This window comes from Triplophysa dalaica, chromosome 3, assembly GCF_015846415.1.
Source record: "Triplophysa dalaica isolate WHDGS20190420 chromosome 3, ASM1584641v1, whole genome shotgun sequence".
Taxonomy (NCBI): domain Eukaryota; kingdom Metazoa; phylum Chordata; class Actinopteri; order Cypriniformes; family Nemacheilidae; genus Triplophysa; species Triplophysa dalaica.
Window position 1 is genome coordinate 5,464,269 of NC_079544.1, and position 27,564 is coordinate 5,491,832.

Consider the following 27,564-nt stretch of genomic DNA (forward strand, 5'->3'; position numbering starts at 1 on the left):
TCCTTTCGCTATCTCCTAATAGCATGAGAGTTATTCTAACTCCCACAGATAAATTATCCTGGTTTTCGCCAGCTCGATTTTATTTATCCCAAAGTACGTGTATTCACAGACTTTCATTTTATTTTAAGGAGTAGATTTATTTGAAAATAGCGATATATGAATGTCAATAACATACGAACCCGCATGAGCGTCTGCTAGAGATCGTGACGTATACCGACTGCTTAACGTTACTTGACAAAACATAAACATCTACAGATAAAGGTAAGGTGCGCAGTAAATGTGCTAAACGTTATCGTTTTGCTAAATAAAAACCTTACGTGATAATGTTTTCGAGTGCACCGTATAGATGATGAAATAGTCTCATCGTAATGGCAATGTTTGAAAACATGTTGAATCGGAACTGATGAAAACACTTGCATCTGTCAGACCGTAAAGCCGGTTATGTTGTTAATGTTATTATATGTGTGTAAGCGAGTTGTTGGGGTTGTTCTGCAGGTGTTTTGGGATGGAGCTGCAGGCGGTGCTGATGGCAGCTGGTGGAGGCTCCAGAATGATGGACCTCACCTATAACACCCCAAAACCATTGCTACCTGTGGGCAACAGACCCCTTATCTGGTACCCCCTCAACCTGCTGGAGAGAGTTGGCTTTGAAGGTAAACATCCTGTCACATTGATAAAGGATGTTCAGTAAATATTTCAATAAAGGGGACAGTTTGTCTTGTGTTTTTTCTTTCGGATACGAAGCCCCAATGCCAACGGATTTGCTGGTTTGATAAGATATATTTCACAAAGCGCCAACCCCATAATCAAAGTGAACAATGTTCACTGTTTTTATTTTTCTGCCACATTTTAGTTTGTGTTTGCAAACTCATAAAGAGGTTGCAGTTTGAAGTTCGATTCATGTTTTTCAGATTGACGTGTTAAAAATATTTAAATACAATCTTATAGAGACATCAGTAACAGTACTACTATCAAAATGTTGGCTTTCATTCATAAAATGATTGCTGTTAAAGAAATGTGTTGTTTCTACATTAATTTGAAGATTAAATGTGTTATTATTAGACCGTAAAAGTATATTTTAACACATTAATGTTAAATGCGATTAATCTTGATTAATCACAGAGAAAATGTGTGATTAATCCGATTTTTTTTAATCGATTGACAGCACTAATATTATATATAATGAAATAATAAAGATACAAAAAAGACACATTATTTTAAAACTAGGGTGGTTGTTGTGTATGTCGTCCATTTAAACCTATTGGTTGAGCTGCCAACATGTGATTTACGTCAACATAAATTAGGGTTAGGAGATCTTATTTTTTTTACAAGTTTTACGTCTATCAATTTACATACAGAAGGTTCAATTAAACCTTGAATATTGTCAAACTTTAACAAAATAACAAATAATACTACAAATAGTTCTATATTTTTTATATTTAAATACCTATAACGATTATATATCTATACCGATGAGATATTAAAATTGTTCAACAAATACGTTTTTTTTGCAGAAGTAAATTCGAAAATGATTAATTTATAGCCTAATCTTCCGTTCATTGCTTTAGCACATTTGAGAGTCAGTAAAGGTGGCATACATTCTTGGGTCTTTTTTATTTAATGCCTTAATCATAATTAAATGTTTATTGTTCACACCTAACAGTATTGACTAACCGTACAATCCAGCTGGTGTGGAGTTTGTGGGTATGGCCCTCTGCCTGCCCAGCAGTACAGTGTGCACCTTTATGTGTGGCACAGTCTGCCTTGTTTACAGTCTGAGTGCCAGCCAACAAGACCTTGCAATTAGCTTTTACAAGTCTTAGTACAAAATATAGTAAGCTGCTTTGCTAGAAAATATTTACCCAGTAAAGCAAGATTCGGGTACCACCCTTTTCCAACTGACCGAAATGCATATTCTTACTGGGCATACGGCAAATAATTCACAAAGACTTGATTGAAGGTGTCTGTGTAATATATTTCTTGCTGACTATTTTTCGTGAAGCCCGTGTAGTCTAAAGTGTTGCCAGCAAATGTTTGCCCTCGACAACTAATGGGAGCACCATTTTCAATAAAATCAAGTTGAATTGTTGTCATGTGCAAGTTTAGGTGAAATATAATTGTTTGTTATATTTTTTTCCAGAGGTGATTGTCATTACTACAAAAGAGGTTCAGAAGGCCCTGAGCACAGATCAGCGGCTGAAGATGGATGTGAAGATGAAGCTGGATGTGGTATGCATTCCGGAGGAGGGTGACATGGGCACTGCGGATGCCCTTCGACACATCCAACAGAAGATCAAGGTGTGTGATGTAAAATCATGGATTCTTGATTTGATTTTAAAGGAAAGATAAGCGATTTCAGAGAGGCTACAATATGGCATGCTAGCATTAAGTATAAGATTCCACCTTCCCATCTCATTGCTCACCAAAGCCACACCTCCTTTTTGCTGTGCTAGATTATGTTTTAGGATATTATTACAGATACAACAAAAACATTGCCGAGAACTTCATCTCAGAGACCTATAAAACCCCTTTCTCTGAGCTCAGAGTTTTTAACGGACAAGTTCAAGTTTGCTTTCAAAAAAGGGTGTTAATAGTCACTGGTCTCACGATTCGATTCCGACTATTATGTCAAGGATTTGATACCCCGATGCATCGTATCATCCATTTGTAATATAAGTGCACATGTAAGTCGGTCTCCTTAACACTCTGTCTACACCGCCACGAATGGCATGATGCGACACTACAAAAAACAACAGAAACAATTAAAAACAAGGCGTTTGATTCACCGCATCCAGTGGGGATAATAGTCTTTTGTTACGTTGCGCCGCTTGTGTGCGGTGTAGACAAGCTGTAACTGTTGCGGCTCTTTCTTGTCAAAGCCCCAAATATACGCTTCAGTGGCATGTGGTTCTTTTATAACGCGAGTAGACACTTCTAGAACAGTGTGGTGTCTTTAACATGTCGATCAATCGCTTTACATCTCTAACAAATTTAAACAGCGTTCCAAGTTAAAAAATATATTAAAATTTACTTTATTTACAGTACACATAGCTTCCTATGCGCACACACACTTCTGAACGGGGCAGAAAGAAGAGAGCAAGAAAGAGAGAGATGCACAGATACGCAAGCACTGTTCGCTCTGATACTACAGTCTGAAACATGCATTTTATACTTTCTGTCAAAAGCAACGTTTTCATATAAGATAAGACACTACACTACTCTACGATGAAATGATTTGGGCATATATGATGTTTAATTGCATGTTTTAATAATACATTATTTGTTTAGTAATTGTTTAAGTCTGGATCGCGATGCACCGTATAATTGTTTTTTAGCAGACCTATTGTCAAAGATGCCTTACAGAAACAATATGGGTTGTTCACCGGGATAAAGTATCAATATTTGTTAGTTTTTCTGTTCAATTTTTTGAAAATTGTATGGCTCTTGTTCTAGTTAGCATTCTTAGTGTGAACGGGTCATTAGAGTTGGTCTAGTAACACAATAATGTGTTATAGCTTCATTAGATGCTTCTGTCCTTTAGTTAACCCTATCATAGAGGAGGCATGTTAAAGCCTGGCATACATAAACAGCCTCACATCGCATGTGAACTGGCCTGGGGTCAGTGAGATGTTGTAAGGGACAGATCCTGTGTCCCACAGGGGGATCTTTGATCCGTGCAGTGCTGGGCCCAACTCCACAGAGTGCCTTATTTCGCCTGTCGAAAAACTCTCATACACATGATGTCAGAAGCCTTTCACAGTCTTAACAGACATTCCCGGGTCTGTAGGACTTGTGTGAGGTCGGGTCGATGGAACGGGCAGTTTAAGTGTGTGCAAAAAAGCAAAATGACCCGTTAGTAATTTGTTTCCTACCGAGCTCAAAATATTGTGTCTGTCAGATGCATTAGCGCTCACACCCTGCCCAACTTTAATACCACATTTGTTCATTATAAAGCCCACCATTGCAAACGATACCACAAAACTGCAAAGTATTCGAGAGCGGGATGTTTCAAACATGTGCGAACGCTCATCGCAGGAGATTAACTCTGCCACAGTAAATATCAATGCAGTGGAAAGGGAATGTTGAGGAGGAAGGCCTGCTGGTGCACGCTAACAGCGCAGATGCGTTTATTTCTAATCCTAGAGAGAAATGAGAGATTAAAAGCATTGAGTTTCAGAGCCCTCCAGTGCACGAACAGCCACGCTACGTGTTGAGAGACGAGAACTGGCTATAGGGGCCCTAAATCCCCGTTTATTGTACGGTCTAAACACAGAGTCTACTCCCTCACTTGAGCAAACAACACGGACATAATGGAAGAATGCGACGGTGTGCCTGCCTGTTAAACCTCTCTTTCATTAGCTCGTGTTTGTCTTCATACTGATGCATTGAGTCAATGTTTGTACAGAAACTGAATAATCTTCGCGTTGTGTACCTTTCTGTCAACTTTTGTTAGCAATAAGGCTCCGAGTTCAACGAGATCAAGAAGTTGTTCCCAAATGGCTTGAGTACTGAAAACACGTGTAAACATTTGATCATAATTTAAAGTCAAATATGCCAGTAAATGTCAGCATTTGATGTCATGTTTTGTTGTCCCTATTCAAGACCCAACACGGTCACGACCGGCCAATTATGGGCGAGTTTACATGTACGCTCGTAGCGTCAGATAAGTGTGAGCGTTTCTTCTTTTATTCCCTCTTATCCTGTGCTCTTTCTCCTCCCTCTTCCCCCCCTTTCTCTGCTCCCCTCTTGGGTGGTCTCACCTGGTTGGCCCAGGGGGCAGCCAAGCAGAACTGCAAGTGTCTGTGGGTGGCCTGACCTCCCTGTGCCTCTATAGCGCAGGCACAACTCTGGCCCGCTGAAAGGCCTGACGGCGGCGCTCCGATGATCCAACAGCTGACGCCCACTACAGACCTTCAGTGGCTCTGAGACTGAGGCAAGCCACGGATTCAATCCGCCCCCCGTGGCAGCCGAGAGGGCACAGTCCTTTGCCGTTCGGCCACATGTCGGGTGTCCTCAAAAATAGTGACCTCCGTTATGAAATGCTAAGTGGTTAGAGCAGCAGTGACGGATCGATTTACTTGGGTGGTTTATGATGGGTGGGCTAGCATTGGTCGCATTTTTTGTGTTTTAACGCTGCGCATTCCTGGCTAGCTGTGAAGTCATCGCAAAGGTTTGCTTGTAGAACTATAGCTGTTATGCGGTCGCGTTTTTTTCGCTCTGTGTTTCTTTTATTTACTCTGGGACTGATCGAGTCCACATTTCCAGACATCGACTGCTTGGTGCTTTGAGCCGCAGCAGTGACCGGGTTTGATCTAGTGAAGGGGAAACTGTGTGTAAAGTGGAGAGCATAATTAAAAGATTGCCCGTTTTTACCCACTCCGATGAAGAGGCATGAGCCAAGATGGGTTTGGCTTTTCGTCATCAAATACATCTTCCGAATGCCAGTGCCACTGTGGGTCTTTGTTTCAGATGGTTTGTTCCCGTTGCCTAAAGTTGCAATCTGTAACTTTTTTTAAGCGAAAATCAGTTGAGGAAAAACATAAGTGCTTAAAAATCATCTCTTACCTTACCTTGATTGTCAAAGGTAAGCTTATCATAGTGATTTATAAGTTGAGATGCAGGAAATGATGTCTTTTGACTTTTTATGTGTCAGACAGAGAGGGCTATAGAGAGGTGAAACTAAAGTATCTGCACTAAATCTATATCAACAAGGTTTTTTGAGCAATGTATAGAATTTCAAATTATTCGTACAAAATGATGGTATTTAATACCAAATATAACAGCCTGATACATTAAATAAGGAAATAATGCTTATGTCGGTAAGAATGTCTATAAGTTGTAATATTATGTAAAGTGATGTAATATTAGTTATAAATTATATAATAAATGATTCACAGGGTTTTTGATTAAAAACTACCCCCAAAAAAATTTGAAGGTAAAAATCTAATATTTTGGCTAATATGATCATATGTTTAGCTTTCCATTAACGTGTACTGCTTAAATGTGATTAAAATATGAGATTAAAGGGATAGTTCACCCAAAATTATTCTCCAGCTGTCCCAAGCATGTGTAAATTTTGTTGTTCTGTTAAACACAAAAAAGATATTTGGAAAAATGTTTATAAACTAACAGTTTTAGGGCACTTATGACTACTGTAGTAAGAAAAAACCTGCTATCGTAGTCAATAGTGCCCCTAAACCTTTTAGTTTCCCACATTTTTTAACTATTTAATGTAAACAGGTTTGGATCAACTTGACAGAATATTCTTTTTTGGTTGAACTATCCCTTTAAAGGACAAATTAAAATATGTAGATTTTGTTTAAACACTGCTAGAATACTAGCTACAATATGAGATGGGAAGGCAGTGTTGTCCTTCTTCAGTAGCCGTGCACCCTGTTATCTTTTAAGCATGTGTGCTGTAATGGCTTATGGGCCTTCAGCCACAGGGCCAGAATAAGAGAACCAGAACTGTATCGAAGCGGTGCGTCACAGCAGGGCCTCTCCCTGGGCCTCCCCAATGAGGCATGCAACGCCGCCTGAGCGGGCGCGCTCTAGCGGGCCGTTCCTCTCCCCCGCTCCCATGTTTATTTATCCACAGACCTGAGATGGGCAGACCAGATGGGAACCAGACAACTCAAACAGTAACAATGGCAAAGGCGAGCAGGATTTATCGCTGGTTTCCCCTCCACGCCTGCGCTCATATATATACACACACACATGTACACGCAAACTATGGAAGAGCATTTGGCCTCTCTGTCTCTCAATTTCTCACGCCATACTCATAAGAATTTTCGTTTGTTGAGACCGTCTTCTGGTAAAATACAGTTTGGAGGTGGTGTGTGAAGTTTTTATGGCGCACCATAGCAGGTCATGGAAAAGTTTGCTAGCTCTTTAACGTATGCCATTGTGAAGCTCATGGGGTTAAAGTTAACAATAGTTGTTGAAAAACGCTGTTAAGTAACATATTTACTGTAACGTTTTGATCTTAATAATATTTCAAGAGCTATCGGTTGTTTTTCAATTGGTATTTCCAAGCAGCTGAAAAATACAACATTGATAGTAAAACGGATGGTTAACACAAAAATAAAAGTATCATTTATTCAGCCGTATATCCTTCCACATCTTTTTGACTTTCTATCTTCTGCAGAACACAAACACAGCATTGCCACCAATTGACTTCCATTAACGGACAAAAGCATTTAGCAAAATATCTTCTTTTGTGTTCAACAAAAGAAAGAGTTAAATACAGGTTTTAAGCTACATGTATTGTCAAAATATCCAATAACTATTGTTATGTTTATCTAAAAGAGCAAGGAAAATATTGTTTTTTGAAGTGTTAGAGATGATACTTGGCCAAAATCTATGTTCTTTTGCACTAGTGGGCAACGAAAAAGTATTTCAACCCAACTGCTGATTTCAAAATCTGTAAGTAATCATTATTATTATGTGCAGGGAACACACAGAACCTCCAGTGGGCTTCGCAATCACATTGTGGCTGGAATAGCTGGGCCGTCCTGCATTTTATGTTGGTTTAAATATAACTTGCTTTTATTCGTCCACAGACAGACATCTTAGTGGTGAGCTGTGACCTGATAACAGAAGTGGCCCTGCATGAGGTCGTGGACCTCTTCCGTGCCCACAACGCCACGCTGTCCATGCTCATGAGCAAAGTGAACGACTTCACAGAGACCGTCCCCGGCCAGAAGGGCAAGAAGAAAGCAGGTACTATCATTCACCCAGACGGCTGTTTAACAGAGCAACACCAGCTGCCAGAGATCAGCTCCCCAATGATCAGCTAATTGCTCGCTTGAGCAGGAAAAGGCCGGTGTGGTTTTGAAATAAGTGCTGTTTCAGACTGGATGTTGGTGCACTGTTTCCAAAAGCTATTTAATGACCATTTCCTCTTTTCCTAATATGAACTCATTTCAATGGGCTATATTATTTCACATTCCTGCTAATCCAGCTTGTCGATTAGCTGAAATATTGTTTGATTATGGTGTGTTACAAGCAAACTGTGACCGATTGAAATTGTGGCCTGTTGCAGCGGAACAGCGGGACTTCGTGGGCATTGATGGCACTGGGAAGAGATTACTCTTTATGGCAAATGAGGCAGATTTAGAGGAAGGCCTTGTTATCCGAAAGTCCATCATGCGCAAGTGAGTCTCAACTTTATACTCATCTTACACTACAGTTCTCCTTATATCACATTTAGTCCTTCAATGATTTCGACATAGCAGGTTGTTTGCATCGTATGCAATTCATCCTATAGTAGAGGAGCTCAGATAAACCTGAAGACAGGTTTGGGGTCGTCCCTTTTTTACCTTCTCTCCTTCATCTGAGCAATAACAAAAAGTCATATATTTATGTTCCCATGTATTAAATCTAGCAGCATCTAGCGTTGAGGTTTTGAATTGCAACTAACGGTTCACTACACCGCTCACCCCTCCCTTTCGAAGCACTACGGTGGCTGACACAACTAAGATGTTGTCGTTTTCGCTTATTTGTTAAAGGTGATAACGTATTTACAAAACACGGTCTGTAGAGCAGTTTGTCTGTTTAGGACTACTGTAGAAACAACATGGTGAATTTTATGTAAAGGGTTGGTGTAGATAGAAATCGCTCATTCTAAGGTAAGAAAAACATAACGCTTTATAAGTTCTTTATACACCTCTGAAGACATAGCTTTTCTGTCAATAGATCCTCCGAAAAAGAACACACTGGACCTTCAAAATTAATGTTATTTTATATTGGACTCAAAATGATGAAACTCCAAAAGCACATGCATCCGTTATTATCCTCTAAATGAATTCTATTAAATCTACTTTACTTTAATAATTTAACATAAATTGTTCCCTTTAAAGCAAAATTACACTTTTTGTAATATTTTTTTGAGCAGATTAATCGCAGAAAAAAATTGTTAATATATATGGCAAGCAACATTGCAATCTGTTGTTTAGTTATATATATTTGAAGAGTTTGGTTCCAGAATGAGATAAAAAATCATGCTTTTTATTATGATATCATGTTTTTATTGTGTAAGTTAGCTCTATTTTTTGTTATTATGGCTTAAATCAAAACAAAACAACTGCTGTTTGATTGAAATTAATTGGAATGCATGATGAAAAAACATGATTTAAAATATAAATAAACAGAGTTATCTCATGTTGAAACCAAACTCTTAATTTATAACTTGATGAAAAAGTGCAAAATATCTGAACATTCCCTACCCCCAAATTTTAACCAAAATAAGAAAAAAAAATCAAAATTATATATTTATAAGGAAAATTATACATATTTTTTGCTTATTTACATTTAGTCATTTTGCAGACGCTTTTATCCAAAGCGACTTACAAGTTAGGTAAACAATGGAAGCAATAGGGTCAACACTAGGACAACAAAAAGCATAAGTGCAATAAGAACATGTCTCATAAAGCCTACTACAGTGTCCAGAGCTAAGTTTAGTTTATCTAAGTTTAAATAAACATGAATTTTTTTGATATCGTAGAAAAGATATTGAAATCAGAAATGAACGGTCAGGTGCTGACGGAAGAGATGTGTTTCAGCCGATTTAGCAAAATGTAAGTAATCAGGTCTGAGAAATACGTTCAAATAGGAAGAAAGAAAAAAAATACATCTGGGATGGCAAGTAGGTAAGATGATCACAAATGATCTGAAAATTAAACGATACAAATCATGGCCATTTCTATAGTACATCGACATTTTATCATCTATATTTAACGTCTCTGAAACATCAACAAAAAAATATTGACCTAGACAGGTCAAGGTTTTGGGTTTGAAGCACAGGGGTTCGTAGCGTTGTTGTGAAAGATTTGGACTTGGTCTAAACCCAGCTGAAAGCTACTGGCCTCATTGCAAGAAGCCGAAGGAGGTGGTGTGTGCTCAGAACAATGGTGACCTCACAGGGTGATGACCTGCTGTTTATGTGGGCCTGCTAATAAAACAGGGGCCTCCTCCACACTGGCCTGTCTTGAAAGCTGCCCGTTAGCCCCGCTTCAGCAGGCGGCTGCCTTTCTTAACTGTTGATCCTGCCTGTTTTCAAACCCGCCACCCTCCCTGACTCACGGTGAAGTTTCTTCTGCTGTTCTGCTTTCTCACAGTTTTCTCTTTTCTTTGGGTTTCTCTGCGTCTGAGGTTTTGGAGAGGCGTTTATTAGGTCCCAGCTGAAGGACGTTGGGAAAACACCATTCTGATCTTACGAATTTGTTATGTTATGTATGGATGCTTGATTTTACAATCCTTTTCATCTTAAGTGCAAATTCATCATTATCTCCTCCAGCCTTTTTAATGCTGTCTGATGGCAGTGATTTGTGAAGATTAAACTGATTTTGGAAAGGTTTTGTCAGCACCTAGTGTGCAGCCCTGCGGTCTGGGCTCTGGAGGCTGAAGGTCAAGCCCTTCTCGGTTCTGGATCAGACGTGTGCACAGGGAGATCAGGACTCTGGGAGCAATCGAACCAGGATGGGGCTCCGTGTGCGGCTGTTTTGGGAGCTCATAAATAATTTGGGGAGCCGTACCCACTGTAAATCCTGCCCAATAATAAAAGGGCTGAGGCAGCTGTAAGCAGGATGTCCTGTGGAGCAGAAGTGTGAAACACACACACACACAAAACTGCCTAATATAATGTCAATGATAAAAGATTTTATTGAACCGGACCAATGAACTCGCACTGTTCATATGAGCAAGTATTAGAAAGTATTAAGTATATTTAAAAACAACAACCAATGAGCGTATTTCACAATATTTGCGAAGAACCAAACACGTCCGGGTCATATTTCGCTCTAAAATTGATCATTTATTTCTTTTGAAGTATAACCTGGGTATTTTTTGCCCCAATAGTAAATTGAATTATTCTATAGTAAATAGGAGATAGTGGTGACCGAACTGTTAGCAGTCTTAAAACAAAGTTGTCTTTAAGAATTACAAATCTGCATGAACAGTGTGCAGAATTAGTTTTTGGATGAACTTTTCCTTTCAAGTCATCTGTCATCTTTTCTTTTATCAAACTCTTGTTCACATATTTGCTGTGATTCAAAGCAACTGCTTGCATTTAAATTTTTGTTCTTGTCAAGGACACACAGGAATTCTCAGTTCGGTACGAGACGTCTGCTAATGTTTAACAGCACTGCAGATTCTCCTCTGTTTGTCTGGGTCGTCTCTCAGCCTTGGCGTTGTCTGCATGTGTGTTTATACAGACACGGTGAAGCCTATATGTGCAGTCCACAAGTCTAACACCACTCCATTTTATTTATAACAGCTATAAAAACATTAGGTCTCATTCACTAATAATTGTGATTTTGCAAATGTTCTCAGAAATGGTACTTGAGCAGTTTCTGTTGGATTCATCACCAGTGCACATTGCATCATTATCACACTCTTGAACAACACTGAAGTACATCTTACAGGCGACCTTGCTGAGTTAATAACTGTTGAAATGTGAGAGATTTAAAGATCAGTTTTCACACCTTTAAGTGAGTCCTCTTGATTCTGGTAGTAGCAGAACTGTGTTACATAGAATACCGGTCGAAAGTTTTTGAACATTTAATCGAAACGCTTCTCGTCATCTTAAAAAGGTTTTGATCTGAAGGTGTATGTTTAAATTTGGGCTGATTTATCGCGATTATTCACATCCAGAATAAAAGTTTGTGTTTACATAATATATGAAGAGTTTGGCTCACAAATAAAATAACTCCGTTTAAAAATCATGCAGTTTATTATGTTATCATGTTTTTATTCTGTTAGTTAGTTGTATTTTTTTGTTATTATGGCTTAAATCAAAACAACTGCAGTTTGATTAATAGTAATAGGAATGCACAAAACCAAACTCTTAATATGTATGTGTACTGCGAATATTAATTGTGTATTAATTAACATAATATGCATATATTAAATACAAATATAAAAATGAATAAACTTTTATATATCATTTCAATTATTGGTTAATATAAATAAATACATGTAAATATTTCCTAAATATGTAATCATGTATGTGTATGTTTTTTGTTTACAAATACAAATTAATATGCACAGTCCACAGACATATCTTATGTAAATAAAAACGTTTGCATGCATTTGATCGCTATTAAACATTTCACAGCCCTAGTTTCAATAACCGAAGTTAGTTTTCTTGACAAAAATATAATTAATTTTATTTAATAAAAGTGTCTTTAAAAGAGATCACATAGATATATTAGAAAAAAGAGCAGCCAGTAAGATTACAGAATGGGTGGGAACTACTTTCATATTGTTTAAAAAGCCTCTCAGGCTGAAACCAGAGAACAGTTCTGCAAATTCTAAGCAAAATGTGACTTTACTGAAATATACAACAAAATAAATAAACATTCTTAGTTTAGGTTGTTTAGTCGCTACATAATTCTCATAGCTACCTTTGTAATATTCATTTATTTGGATGAGTTTACTATTTATCTAAAATGTGGAAAAATATAAATATGTGAGTAAGTGTTCAAAAACCAGTACGTAAATTCATAGGTGTATGTGGTGTAAATTGACGTTAGAATTCATTTTACGGTTTCCTACAGATTTGAAACACATCTTGCTGCATTTTCTACCTCAAATTGTTGACAGGTGAGGTCTCTCGCTCTCTATGCCTTTCAATGATTGGATATCTTGTTGTATACATGTTGAGCACACCAGATTTTCTCTTTCTATACAACAGAAATCTAGAAAGATAAACAAATTTAAGTCAGTCAAAGGAATGTATTTAGGGAAAAAGCTAAATTGCCCAATGCTGTCTCTCTCCATCAGTAATACTGTTTAACCCATGACACAAACACTTGAGCATGACATCATCGCTTGTACATGGGGCCCCTTTCTCAAGGTGGGGCCCCACGATTTGCCTGTATGTGTCTCATACCATCAGCAAAAGTAGAAAAATAACACAAACTAATAGTTAATATGACTTTTCTTTGACATTTAACAGTGTTTGTAAAATATCCATTTTCACGCTCACTCTCCTATAGACATAGTTTCATCGGAACGCGTGTGCGCCTGACCCCCAGTTAACTTCCGGTTTGTGTTTGGCTAGTTTCTATTTATATTACTATTTATATTTAATTTAATTCATAAATTTTCATTTATATTATTATTTAACTGTATCATAATTTATTTAATAAACAATTTGTTTTATTTTGTTGTATGTTTATTTTAATGAATAAATTATTTATTTCCTGTATTTACCTCTAGAGGTAGAGCTTGGTATCGCAGTCTAAATTCTAAATTATTGGAGAGACAAGTTTAGCCAAGTAACGGTTCTTCTCGGTTTCTTCTGCTTGTCATCAGAAATAATCTACAATCACTCTATTGTTTGTGAATGTGTACTGGAAGTTCAGATGGGGTCTCCAAAGTGCGTATAAGCAGTTTATGTTGTTAAGATGAAACCGCCTACACGTGTTGCTTAAAATGGACTTCACAGTCATCTGAGGATGTTTGAGGAAGGTGTCAGCTGTGCTACGATTTACCAAACCATCTGTTTCTTTCTCTCACACTTTGTTAGTTATTTACCTCGCCGGTTAAAATGGGCGAGCAGAGAAAAAAAGGACCTGCATCTTTGTCTCAGGCTCAAAGAGGCCTGGGTAAATTTGCTTGGGCTCCATGTCGATGTTGACAGCTCGCTGTGTAACGTATGAATGACCTCACTGCGCTGCTACACTCTTCTTATTGTCTGGCTGTTTAGTAGTAAGCCATTAAACTAATAGTGTGAGTCAGTCGGCAAGCCTGGAGACTGTTCGCAGATTTTTGTCGTCGTCGTCGGGAAGTTGAGAGGAATGCCAAGAGGAAACAGAAAGACGTTTGGTTTTCACTGCAGTGATACCTCACTGTGTTCTTCCAAACAGCACCTGTTGCTCCTTGTTTAACTGGTTTCTCGTGTTCCTCCTGACACTCATTCCTCGTCTGAAACCACGAGGATCTGTATCCGTTACTCATCACTCCTCATTCACCTCATCTTTCTCCGACTCACTCACTCTCCTGCCCGCAGGTGCCAAACCATGAGGTCACATGTTGGGTGTTCCAATAAATCAGCGTGTCACACAGTTGTTCATTCCTCTGGATCTCTCCCCGCAGTCCGTGTGTGCCGAGCACATTGATGCCATATGTAGCCGAAACTATCCGCCGCACGCACTACTCCTGCTTTTCAGGAATTCAGTCGCTGCTGGTTAATGGAACGGCTTAGTGTCATCATAATTTATTTCTAATGCGTCCGCACAGGAGCGAGTCTGTTTTTGAGTTTTGGGAGAGTAAACAGCACAGTGTTTCAGGGTCTCAGCGTGAGGTGTCGGGTGGCGGGAAGCAGTTATAGTGAGGGATGAGATGGTTCTCTTACGTTCTCGCTTCGTAAATGTCACCGGGAGGGAGACAGGGATTCAGTGCGGCGTCCAGCATTGTTTGTCAGGTGGTGGGTCCGCATAGACGGGAGTGTTTGGGTAGTGGGGTAAGATGTGCCAGTCTTATAATTTAGGTAGTAATATGTTTAAAAAGAACTCTTTATAAACAGTAAGGGATAGTTCACCCAAAAATTACAATTCTGTCAACATGTTTTCACCCTCATTCCATTTGAAACTTTCTATATGACTCTTTCTCAGGTGAATACAAGATAAGATATTTTGAGAAATGTCTCCAGGGGTTTTGTGTGCATACAATGGAAGTCAAAGGGTGTCAATGTTGTCTGGTGACCAATGTTCTTTTGTGTTCTGCAAAGTTTAAAATCACTCGAGGGTGAGTAGATGATGAAATAAATTTCTTATTGGGGTGAACTATCCATTTAAGAAGTTTTGTGCAATTTGCAAAAGTGAATTTTATACATTACAGGCATTGCTTGATGGACTCGCCATTATAAGTTACACAGCAAAACCTTTACCCCAGTAAACTTGGAGTACTTACTAATCCAACCAGACACAGCCTGGATGTGACTGGAAGTCCTCAAATACATTTGACAGCTGAACTCGCATTGCTGTCTAGTCTGCTTTGGCTTTGTTAACACTTCAGGACGGACTGGACTCTTTCTCCATGTGAATCGCCCCGGGGCGGCCATTTTGTGGGTCTCTCGCCCCACTGTGGATGGGCTCCAGGAGTATTTTCATGTCAATGGCACGCTATAAAACAGTCTGGGGGGTCCGGTGGAGCTCCTGACATCTCACAACATGCAAGCTGGGGCAGCAACCTTAATCCGCCATGTAAACGTTTGTTATGTAAAAAAGTTACAGTTTTTTGTTTGTTTCGGGACTGTATACAGATGCAACCGCGTTTCATTTCTTTGATGTCATGTCACTTGATTTACTTGTTATTCTTAGTTTGGGGGGGTCATTATAGCTCTCTTACCTCAAAGTGCCCCGAAAAGACCAATTAGAGTGGGAGTGAGACAGGAAAATGAAAGACTCCATGGAACGTTAAGGCGAGCTATATACTCTAATTATAAAACATCTGAGGAAACAAGGGTAGCAGGGTGCCTTCCAATGTTTTCGTCTGAGCGGTTATGTATTGACTTTTTTTCACAAAGACGTGTTCCACGCTCGCCCTACATGCACGGCCGCAGCCGTCTTCCGCACACTTATTGTCATTATTTTTTATATACCAGTCTTCGCTGTCCGCCTTGTGTTCTCGGATTCTCACACGTTCTTTTCTTTCACAGACATCCCAGAATGCTGATCAAAACAGGCCTGCTGGATGCCCACCTATACTGCCTGAAGAGATCTGTGGTTGATTTCTTAGTAAACAACAAGTAAGTTGGAGTTTCCTAATGAAACTAGAATTTATCCTTATTTCCTTCAGGTGCGTTGTTTACCAAAAATTTGCACTCACTGTGTTACTGCTGCAATGTTAAATGGTCACCAGGGAATATAAGGAATGTTTTAATGTGTGTTTATGTTTGTCTAGTGTGTAGATGTCATGTATAGTGACATATTTCTTAATTTGATCACATTTTGTGTTAAGGTTATAAGTAATGCGTGTTGTACGAAAGCATTATACTTGTCAGGAGCCTTGAATGCTCCACAATCTCACTATCATGTGTGGGATAGGTTGGCCCAAAAAAAAAATTCTTCTAAGTACATCATCATTTACTCACCCTCATGTCATTCCAAACCTGTATGACCTTTTTCTTCTGAAGAACATAAAAGAATATATTTTGAAGAATGTCGGTAACCAAACAGCAATGAGGCACATTGACTTCCACTGTATGGCCCAAAACCACTGAAATATTTCGTAAAATATCTTCTTTTGTGTTCTACAGATCAAAGAGTCATATACAGGTTTTAAATGACACGAGGGTAGCAAATCCTGGCCAATTTGCCCTATACATCCCCATATGTACTAATTGGCTTCGTAACTATGTCTCTTCTCCACCAATAAGCTGGTGTGTGGTGGGCGTTCTGGCGCAATATGGCTGCCGTCGCATCCTCCAGGTGGATGCTGCACATCGGTGGTGCTTGAGGAGATTCCCCCATCCATGTAAAAGCGCTTTGAGTGTCCAGAAAAGTTCTATATAAATGTAATGAATTATTATTATTATTATTAAATGACAGATTTGGTGAACTATACCTATAAGAAACGTCTTATTTTTTTAACTGGTGAATAAAGAAAACGAGAGACAAATATTTTTATAGATCCCTTAAACTTCAAATGCCTTTTATGCATCCAACCAAGACTCAATTTAAAGACAGAATCTCTCACAACAAACATCTTTTTATAAACAGTTTTCACTCCATCTGGTCGTCTCTCCGTGTCTGTAATCGTGGATTCGCCCAGTGTCCTCTACAGCCACCCCTCCACTCCACCCTCAGCCCTCCATTCATCCTCTCCAATAGCCCTCCGCTCCCCTGCCCCTCAAGTCCCCTTTGTGCTCCTGTAACTGACATTGTGAGGCCGGGCGGCCTGCTGTAAAGTGGTGCCGTGCATGGCCTCTCTTAGGTCCTCTCACATGCTTCAGAAAAGCGAGAGGCTTCTCTCCCCGCTTTGACATTTTAATTCGCTCTCCGCTGATATAAATATCATTTCATCTAATCTGGCCCGCAGACCCCCGTCTTCCCCTCTTCTGCTCCCCACTTTCCCTCATCAAAGTAGTTTGACTTTTTTATGCTGCCTTTTCTCTCTCCCATTCACATTCTTTTCCTCTCCCTCTCTCTCTCTCTCTCTCTCTCTCTCTCCCTCTCTATCACCCTTGAGCCATCAGTACCATGGAGTACTGAAGGAGAAAATGGACATAGTAACTGTTGTTTCTCTCGCCGCATTCAGATGGAAATTCTAATCTAGCCTTAAAGAAAATAAAGAAGGGAGATTTGAGGTTTAAGGATGTGGTGTAGATTCTGAATTGCTCCTCGAGCTTACATGGTGTTTTCGAACCATGATTCAACCCCTTTAACTCTTTGAAGACTGTAGATTTAACATTTAAATGTAGAAGTTCTCTCTTTTGCTCCGATTTTTGTCTTTATTTTGTGTGTAGGGCTGTTTGTGTTTGATGTATTACACACGTGCGGGCGTTGTGGGAGGCAGTGTGCTGTCTGTGTAATGCTTGACTGTCCGTGTGCTCTGTGTGGTCGTATTTGTAGTAAATGACAAATAGGATCTGTATGTTTTGAAACTTCAAAAATCTGCCCACTTTTTTGATTCAACTTAATTCGAGTTTGTGTTTTGATGTGTTTTCAATCGAAGTATTTTCAGAAACGTTTACTCCTGTGGACGTTTTCTTTTCGCAAATCCTATTGCTGTGAATCATTGATAGGTTTATTTTCAATGATGTGAAAATAATGTTCCACTTACTAGTAATGTTCCTGTTCGGTTCCTTAAAATGTTTTCAACGTTCCATGGAGGCAACTGGCAGAGTGTAGGATCAGCACATCAGGATCATGGGTTTGATTCCCAGAAAACACAGTTTTGTTTAGTGTCTTTGCCTACCTCAGTAATGTCTTTTTTATATTTTAATTTTATTAGTTATTTATTTGTATTTATTTTAATAAAAAAGAAATGCAAATATTGAGAAATGCAAATATTTACCTTTAGTTTTCTTGTGATGTTTCCTCATTTTTAAGTCCTTTTGGAGAATGTGTATAATCTGCGCAATTTAATACATTTTTATATTTACATCTTATATTCAAATACAATTGCATTTGAATCTCAGAGTAGTTTTTTGCTTTTTTTCAGGTCTGTCACTTCTATCAGGGGTGAATTGGTGCCTTTTTTGGTGCGTAAACAGTTCTCGAGGACCTTTAATTCTCAAAACACCACAGAGGATTTAGAGAAGAGTCAGAAAAAAGAGGATGTTCATGCAGGTTTGGGTAAGTTTCTTCTCTTAATATTTAAATGACATCACAGTAGCCCTATATTTCTATTTTTGGGGATTTTTTTCCACCTTTATTATTGAGAGAACAGTAGAGAGAGGCATGAATCAAATAGAGAAAGAGAGAAGGCAGTAAGACCCGGAAAGGACCATGAGCCTGGACTCGAACGTGGGTCACCCGATGCACTTTTTCTGTTTTTTTAAGCAAATATTACATACGTTTTCTTTCATAAACTGGCGTTTGCAGAGCTCCTCAGCATTGGCAAAGATGACGCCCTCCTTCAGCTTGCTCAGGAGAGGTCGTGCTGGAACGACCATCGCGGAGACATGTGCGATGCCTACCACGGAGGAAAGCTACGCTGCTACGTTCACATCATGGAGGAGGGCATGTGCTATCGCGTGAACACCCTGGCGGCTTTCATAGAGGCCAATCGTGTGGTGAGAGAAAGCAGCCGTACCAACGACTGTGGTTTAAATTGCACAGATTTTGAATGAGCGATATTTGAGACGCTGGTTTATTGCCAAGGAGTGCGCTAAATTTTGAAATGGTTTTCCTTCAGGTCCCTAAGCTGTTTGAGGAGCCTCCCATCCACCCGACTGCGATTGTCTCAGAACGATTTCTGGTTGGTCCATTAGACAGATCACTGATATGACATAATATATGTGTGTATGCTTAAAAAGTTTATATGGGGTCCACATTAATGCTCCACATTGTAAGTCTGGGATTAAAAATCGAATATAATTCTGGATATATTTAGATTTTTATTAGATTTCTATATATACCGTATATTTATGAAATATGATGTAAAATAAAGATAAAGAAAAATTTAAGAAGTTATAAATAAGCGTATGTTTTACATTTACTACTTTAACTCTTTTGTATGAAGTTCTTTGGTTCTAGGTAAGCAAACTAACATTCCCAAATCATGCTGGGATAAAAGGGATCATCATGTTTTGCACAAATTTGTGAATGCCATTAAAACAAAAAAGGACCTACCAAAAAATGACTACTTGTGTAGTTTTCAATTAATGATTCAGTTTCCTATTAAAATAAATATTATTTGTTCTTGTCTCTTTTATCAAGGTTGGAAGCGATAGCATTGTTGGGCCGAACTGTCAGATATCAAACAAAACATCAGTCAAGCGTTCAAACATTGGTGCATCGACTACGATCAAGGAGAAGGTCAAGATTATAAACTCCATCATCATGAATGGAGTGACTATTGAAGAGGGGTAAGAGATCTCACTTAAGCCCATGCTGCTCTTTACGGTAACAGTATTGAGGAAATTGTAGCTTGGTAAACGTATATTCATAATTTATGATAATTTATAAAGAAAAACAGTCATTGTTAAACTGCAATTTCCGTTGGATTGCAGACGGAGGAAACGCAAACTCTCAAAGAAATTTCACTTTTTGATGTTTACTGAAATTCAAGTTTGGTGAAACCTGACATGCAAATCTGTACCAATAGAAGATCAATTCTCTAATAACACTTATTTCATAATATGAACTTTTAATTTAATTTGTTTAATTTTATTATTTTTAACCCAGTGTGTGTTAATAAATTTTATAAAAGTCCCCGCGAACCAGAAGTTGCGATCGTTTTTACTTCTGTATTTTGACGCATTTCCGAGTGAAATGGAATTTCGAATAAGAAAAATAGAGGGCGTGGCTTTTTTCTATCTCTGCAATTTGATTGGATGTATAAAAGCAGCCGTTGCATTTTGAAATAGAACTTGCAGCAGACTGACAGTTAAAGGGGAGGAGTTAACGGATGCTCCGCCCAAGCCATCTTACTTATAAAATGCATAGTCACTACAGGTATGAAATGCATTTTCAGATCTTAACTTTCAGAAGGGTACATGAATTTTAAAAAGAGAATGACACACATTGATAAACTATTTACAATAAACTTTGTCTTTAAACTTTTTATTTTAAGAAAAAATAGGGATTGGAATTTTTTATTTCATTGGGACTTTAAGGCTATGCACCAAATATTGCCTCCCAGGTTGAGATCTGACGTGACCTCTGACCTCCCGCATGACGTAATCGTATTGTGAAGCTCACGAGTCTCCTTTAATAGTGTGCTACTTTTTTTTAACGACTGCAACATTTGGTAAATTCACTTACTGTAAAATAACATTAAATATTATGCGCAATTCCTTGCCCAAAAACATAACCCAGCCAGAAAAACACATTAAATAGCCATCAGATATCTACTACCATCAGCTTCATTATAATTAAGTTATTAAGAAATTGGCGGATCAGTTTGTGTTTAACTACATATAAGGTAAAACATAACCAGGATTTATGGCAAGGTTTTGGCACTTCCACACCCTCTTGTGTTCCACATACATTCACAGTCCAGGATGATAGACAGGTCTCCAGGGTATTTAGTGGTCGGGATCAGACGGTTAGCATGTTCGAGACAAAAGATCAGATTTTGTCTGTTAGGTTAAAAGCAGGCTGTAAAGTACACGTAATGTGCAGACAGCGCACTGGATAATTCCTGAGCCTAACCAGCATCTGCCTGCGGGCGGTGTCGGGGGGTGCTTGCTTTTTGTTGTGTTGAAAAAACAGAAACATGCGTTGTCAAACCGCTAAAGGTGTTCGCTGACCCGGAACAGACCCCCGGTACAACAAATTACCAGAAAAGTGATGAATGTATATGTAATGATTGCTTATGTGTGTTAATAGGAGCATCGAACGTCACCTATTGCTAAACTTCTTATTCAAGAGTTTTACATGGATGTCAGATTAAAAACTACTGAATGAGACGTTTTTCCTCACGTTTTTCCCAGAATTGTTTAGATTTAAGCTGATTTAGGTGAATGACAATCTTGTTCGCTATTGAAAACATGGAGGATCACATGAATTGCCGAAATCAGCTGTGGGCGGTAGGAGAAGTGTTGATCGGACGGAAGAGCTTTGGTTTAAACCAGTTTTTCCCAGAAGCAAACAAGCTCGGAGCCAGCATGTACAAATTAGGCCGTGCATAAAAACTAGAGCGGGGAAAAGAGTGTAGAGAGGATGGAAAGAAAGGAACGGCAACTCTTTCAAAACAGAAAAATGTAAGAAGGGATTAGGAAATCCTTGGCGTTTTGAAGCGCCACTTGCATTTTTCTGCCTTTGTTTGCATGTAGGAGTGGTTGTTTACAAAGCTTGGATGGTTCGGGGTGGGGGGCATGATGGTGGCTTGTGGGGGTGGAGGGCAAAGGGGGGGGTCACAGCCAGGAGGAGCATAGTGTCAGTAATTAGTGGTGTTTCAGTGCTGCATCTTTGGTGGTCTCTCTGTTTAAAAGTCCAATCCTTGTAATCTCCCATATACCCCCTATGTCTCACCCACTCTCTCTCTCTCTCGCTCGCTCTTGTACACACCCGTGCACCTGAATAGAGCGCCCTGTGTAGCTGCCAATAGAAACCTGCCTCCGTCAGCCATTACATGGCCTTGCTGTCTACCGCTCCTTGATCTTAAAGACAAGACTCCCTGTCTCTCTTCTTTGAGCTGAAAATCTTGGAAGGCTGTTTGACAAGAAGTTGCGGTTATACGTTTCGGTTCACTGGATCCGAGGTGCAGACGGGGAAAGTGTGAAACAGCGCTTAATGTTGGTCCTTTGACATCCGGACAGTAAACCGAAGAGCGTATTTAAAAAGCAGCGGGCCGGCTTTCTTGCCTTACGTCAGACGTCGGTGTTGTTTTTAATATATATGCTAATGAAAATAAATTAATGTAAGCCGGTTGAAACAAGCTGTGATATCAGGTTTCTCATTGGTGTGGGAGGTGGACTAGCGCAGGGGGCAGTAGGGGTGGGGGGGTGTGGGAGGGTCGGGTGAGGGAAGGACGAGACCCTAAGCTGTGCAATTAGTATAAAGACATGAAAGCCGAATGCTCATGGCAAATATGTTTCACCGCAAGAGAGTGCAGACAAAGCTAAGAGTGGGCCAAGGCACTGCAAGTAAACATAAAACTGGGCAAATAAAGTTTAATGGTGCCAAAGCGATCCTAGGAAAATATTATTCTTTGTATGGTGTAAACAGACAGCAGCACAGAGATGTGTGTGTGGGGGGGAAAAGTGTGTATGTGTTTGCCGGTGTGTGTCTAAGTGAACACGGTTTCACGCTGGGTTGTCCACAGCTCAGATATACAAATATCAGCTCTTTATTACATTTATAGACATAAACTGTTTTTTTTTCAAGAGGAGCCATGATGCATATAAGCACTGTCAGCCATTCTTTAGGGGCTGTGTCCACCGAGGCGCATTTACGGGACTGAAAACGGCAGGAGCTCGGCTGAAAACGGCAGCGGCAGGCGCAGCATTCTGTCCAAAGTTGAGCATTTTTTAACTCTGCGCGCCTGGTCGAATGCAGCGCTGAGCGTGGGAAAAATGCAGAGCGCCGGCGCTGAGCGCGTATAAAAAACCGGCAGCTGCTCGCGTCTTTAAAAAACGCGGCGTTTCCATTGGAAACAATTGAAAAGATACGCCCCTTACTCATTTACTTCCTGTACTATTAAAATGTAGCGTTTCTATCTGGTTATTATTTCTAAATAGACAGACATTTACATTGTAGAATGATTTTTTTTCACACCAGTCGTCTTTCCTTTTTATTAAAGCTGCAATCTGTAACTTTTTTAATAAATATAAATAAGAAATAATAGTTATTGTCATTTGATTTATGAGTGTGATGTGACTTAAACCCACGTATTATGTAAATTGCCCTGCAATGGAGTTTTAAACCGAGGTGGCGATAACGGGGCAAAAGTTACAAATCGCAGCTTTAGGGTATAACAAAACAATGTTCTAAAAACAGAATTTATAACTTTTGCATTTTTTATAAAGCATTTTTGAAAGCTTGCTTGGTCAGGCTCCCAAAACACATTCCGCTCTCTATATTACTTGCGGTATTGGTTTGTTTTATTTACTCGGAGAGCGTAGAAAAAAAAAACATGCGACGTGTATTGTCTGGACGGGTCCAAGCAGTAGGTATCAATGAGCTCTTCATGCAAATTTCCCACAAGTTGAAATTTTTCGATGTCATTGAGGCAAACAAAATGTGTTTGTGGCAATTGCGCCACCTAATTCACGTTAATGCCCTGCGCGAGTTTGCGTCTATTCACATCTTTTCATCTATTCACATCTTTTCATCTATTCACATCTTTGCGTCTATTCACATCTTTGCATCTATTCACATCTTTGCGTCTATTCACATCTTTGCGTCTATTCGCATCTTTGCATTGACGTTGTATGTAATTTACTCGCTCAAATTGTTCAATTCGCTCTTGATGTGAACACAGCATTATGCTACAAATATCAACAGAAAAAAAAAAAGATGAATTATTTTGTCAATCATTTCTGTCAATTTTATTTAAAAAAAGTCTAGTAGAACATCCAATTGTTTATTCATAGAATATTTCATTTTACTTTGTTTAAATTACAACTTGTAATGCACTCAGGACGCGTTATGATTATGAGATTATCAGCAGAAAAGCAATAAAATACATAAATCATTCATGATATGTCAAAACACAATTATCTTTATTATGATACTTGTTTGTGTTATCATACTGTATGTTTTATCATTCAAATGTTTACTGCCATGATGTTTTGCCGTTTTTGTGAGAATGACCCTAATAGAAAAATAAGTTTTAACTTCTGAGAGAAGTTGAATGTGCCTGCTTAGATAGAAAATATTATTATAAAAAGTATTTCATTTTTTCAGTTTGTTATTTACCTCATAAATAACAATATTTTTTTGTGTTTTTTTCGTGAAGCACTCTTTATATACACACATACAGTATATGATTCTCGTACAACATCTAGTGTATCACTAATCTGAGTCTGTGATATCTGTTATTATGAAATCTGTTTTATGGAAGCCGATACCATACTCAACCAAAACCTTCTCCACCACCAGGTGCAACATTCAAGGTAGCGTGATCTGCAACAATGCTGTGATTGGACGCGGAGCCGACATCAAGTACTGTCTGGTGGGGAGCGGTCAGCGTGTGGAGCCGGAGGGTGAGAACACCTCGGCCCGGTGCACTGTGTGTTACACTACACGCACAGAAAACACACACACTCTAAACTTCTGTAGTTCCGCTGTATGCGTATTAAATCCGCCTTTTGTGTTGGTGTTTATGTGCGCAACCTCACCGCCATGTCTGCCTTTTCGTTTGTGTGATCTTGTGTGTGTATGTGCGTTTTAATCTGTTTTAATAGCGTATTAAAACCTAAGCTTGTGTGTACAATTGAGCTTTATTTTTTAATATGCTTAATCCTCGCAGTCTCAGATCGCTGCTAGGTTTGTGTGCGTCTGTTTGTGCGTGTGTGTGGCTTCAGGCTCTTGTATTCCGGGTGGTCCGCGCCTGGTCTCTAACCTCTCCATCAATGACAGTGCCTTAAGGCGGCCCTAAGATGTCCAGAGGCTGCCCAGTCTAATTGACTGAACAACAGGGTGTTGCTGCCGCGACCGAACATCCCCTCCGACATCTCCACCCCCCACCTCTCCATCATCACTCGTGAGCTGGACTCGATTAGTTGGCCATAACCTCTAAAAATGCTCAGGCTTATTGAAGTGCTCCCAGAAATCCCAAATTACAAGCTAGACCCCCTGTACTTCCCCCAGCACACACACGCATACACACCCTCAAGCTTCACTGCTTAAAGCGCAGCCAGAAACCACGATTCAAAGTTATCCCAGAAAAACCCAGAACAGAGGTTCATGTAGCCTATTATTTAAAAAGCATTGCTTATAATAACTGCAATAAATTTCTCGCAGTAGCCATAGGGATGACACTCGTGCTTTTGTGCACGGGGTCCAAAATTAAACGCTCACTAAAATGGGAGAAATCTGTTTGTTAATCGACAGTGTTGGTTTGTTTTTGATGTTCACCCTGCTGACAGAAAGAGGATGCCAGGTTAGAAAATTGCTGAAAAAAATGGGAAATAAAGCTGACAAATGTTATGTCTACCTTAACAACGGAGACAACGGGTGTTAAAGTGATTAGTAGATAAAATTGATGTTAGAGACTTAGTTAAAGGCAGTGTTATCTTTTTCGTTGATTCATAGATTGTAATTTCAGTGTTCTCTCCTTAGTTATATTTTAAAGCTGCAATAAGTATTATTTCGGTTCAAAATCAGAATCAGTTATTGAGCAAGTTGATAAAAGTCAGTGTTCAAAAAATCAGTAGCAATGTTTCCATCGCCCTGTTTTATGTGCATTTTGAAGTTTCGCTTCAGAAACGAGTGGTGGAAAAGCCAAATTTAGGGAAAAACTTGGCTTAAGGTTTCTTTTTTACGAAAGGTGAAAATGAAACCCACATGTTGAAACGGCACCTATTTCTCATTATTTATTTTCTGATAACTGTCGTGATAACTTGCTGAATAATTCAATACGATTATGCTTGGTGTTTAAAGATATTAAAATATATGAAGTCAAATATATAAAAACTGAAACTGTACATGTTTCACAATCTTTCTGGGACAAGAAGGCAATCCTCGCCAGTCTCTGCTGTCTACGTCGACCTAAAAATTTGACTATACATAACTTTTGAAGTATTAAATGATTGTTATTTAAAATTTGATATTGCTGCAGTCCTTATGAAACCTTGCATTTCCATATTTCATGTTTTTTGGTCATAAATCTTCATAATGACTCACCCTTTATGTTTGTCACTGGGTTTTGCTAATATCTAACAAAAATAAAAAGTGCTAGTCAACTTTGGAATTGCAGCATTCAATCATTTAAAAAGTATGTTTCCTGGAAAACAGCGAATTTGGACATGATACGCTTGGGAAGAACAGCAACAATATTCACATTTGTGAGAGCAAGTAGCCTGCAGTTTTGTGTTTCAAACAGAGATGGCGATAGAGAGGCAAAAGGTTTATATTATGCAAAATGCGTTTTTCCCAATGCTCACTCCACATGCCATCAAATTGCTTATTATCTACAACATACAAAAATTGATCTCATGTCAAAATTATATATCTGTGCGTGCCTAGATTACATTTATGTATTGACTTGTTGTTTACAGTACGTCACCGTCACTTAAGACTGTTTTACACTGGTCACCATTTTAACTGGCTGTTGAGTGATTAGACAACTCCAAGTAGACTTTATAGCTGTTCCACCATGGTGGTCTTGTAGAGTCAGCTTCACACACACACACACACACTCTCTCTCTTTCTCTTCTGTCTAAGTCTTTCTCTCATTTACTTGCACTCTTGTCTATTCCTGGGCTGTTTACCACTACTGGCTGCTCGCGTACGTTGGCCACAAAGGAGTGATAGACATCTCATAAACTCTAGCTAAACACTTTCTCTATAAGGTCCTGTGTTCCCAGCATCCTTGTCCTTAGAGGAACCAGCCTGTTGGGTTATGACTGCTAAAAGCATCACAGGCCCTGGAGATTGGCTCGTACTTTAAGACCACCCGGCCTGTCGCTCGGCGCCGTGTTGTAAGGTGCAATAGATTTGCAGGTGCTGTGGAGGTTGTTGACATGTACCTTTCCTCAGACTGTTTAGACGCTCCTCTTTCTCTTTCTGTGTCTCACTCTCTGGCGTAGCACGCCCTTTTTGTCTTTCCCCAAACTCTGAACACAAAAACAGGCTTTTGTGCAGATTCCTTCACAGTAAAATATGTCTTAATAGGGATCATTAATCTTGCTTTCAAACGTTTAGTTTGGAATAGCAGCATTTCTGCAAGGGGATATCATTCTTCCTAAGCGAGTGTGTATATGCCTGACACGTTTGTAAACTGTTTGCTTGTCAGTATGTGATGGAACGGCCCGCAAAGGTATACACTCCAGATAAACCGAAAAAAGTGTGTTTAGACTTGTTTTCCTAGCTGTGATTCCAACAATTGCATCGATACTGAAGTTACTTTGAATCTTAACAGAGCATGCGATTCATCTCAGTGGAGGCCGACAGATGCCTCACAACTCGTTCTGAGAGTGGTCTTCTCTTTTCTCTACAGCTGAAAGAACCAATGATGTCATTGTTGGATCAGACCAGCTCATGGAGATCTAGAACCCTGGTGGAGATGGATCGCAGGACCGATGAAGTGCTGACCGACCTCCTTCCGTGTGCAGATCCATTTTTTGTATTCAAATAAAAAGTGGATTTATTTATCAAAATGACGCCTTCTCTTTTTAATTGCATTCTGTCTGATCATTTTTTTGTCCACTTTATGAAAAATGGTTTAGCAAGAGCGGTCTGTATATAAAGAATGGGATTTAAATGTTAGACCTCATTGAAC

The 27,564-nt window shown here is 39.2% G+C and overlaps 1 protein-coding gene across 1 annotated transcript; it reads left to right on the plus strand.

The window, feature by feature from the left end:
* eif2b3 (eukaryotic translation initiation factor 2B, subunit 3 gamma) lies at window positions 1–27,442 on the plus strand. Its single transcript, XM_056744365.1, has 12 exons — window positions 1–261; window positions 496–653; window positions 2,141–2,298; window positions 7,563–7,722; window positions 8,045–8,156; window positions 15,665–15,754; window positions 18,172–18,305; window positions 18,555–18,745; window positions 18,868–18,930; window positions 19,392–19,540; window positions 24,222–24,325; window positions 27,283–27,442. Exons 2-12 carry the CDS (start codon window positions 506–508, stop codon window positions 27,333–27,335), a joined length of 1,362 nt encoding a protein of 453 aa, XP_056600343.1. The 5' UTR covers window positions 1–261; window positions 496–505; the 3' UTR covers window positions 27,336–27,442.
* The last annotated feature ends 122 nt before the right edge of the window (window positions 27,443–27,564 follow it).

Coding starts and splice junctions, on each gene's coding strand:
- eif2b3 (XM_056744365.1), top strand. CDS start 506: ATGGAGCTGCAGGCGGTGCTGATGGCAGCTGGTGGAGGCTCCAGAATG. Junction 2,299..7,562: donor ACATCCAACAGAAGATCAAG/GTGTGTGATGTA, acceptor ATTCGTCCACAG/ACAGACATCTTAGTGGTGAG. Junction 24,326..27,282: donor TCAGCGTGTGGAGCCGGAGG/GTGAGAACACCT, acceptor TTTTCTCTACAG/CTGAAAGAACCAATGATGTC.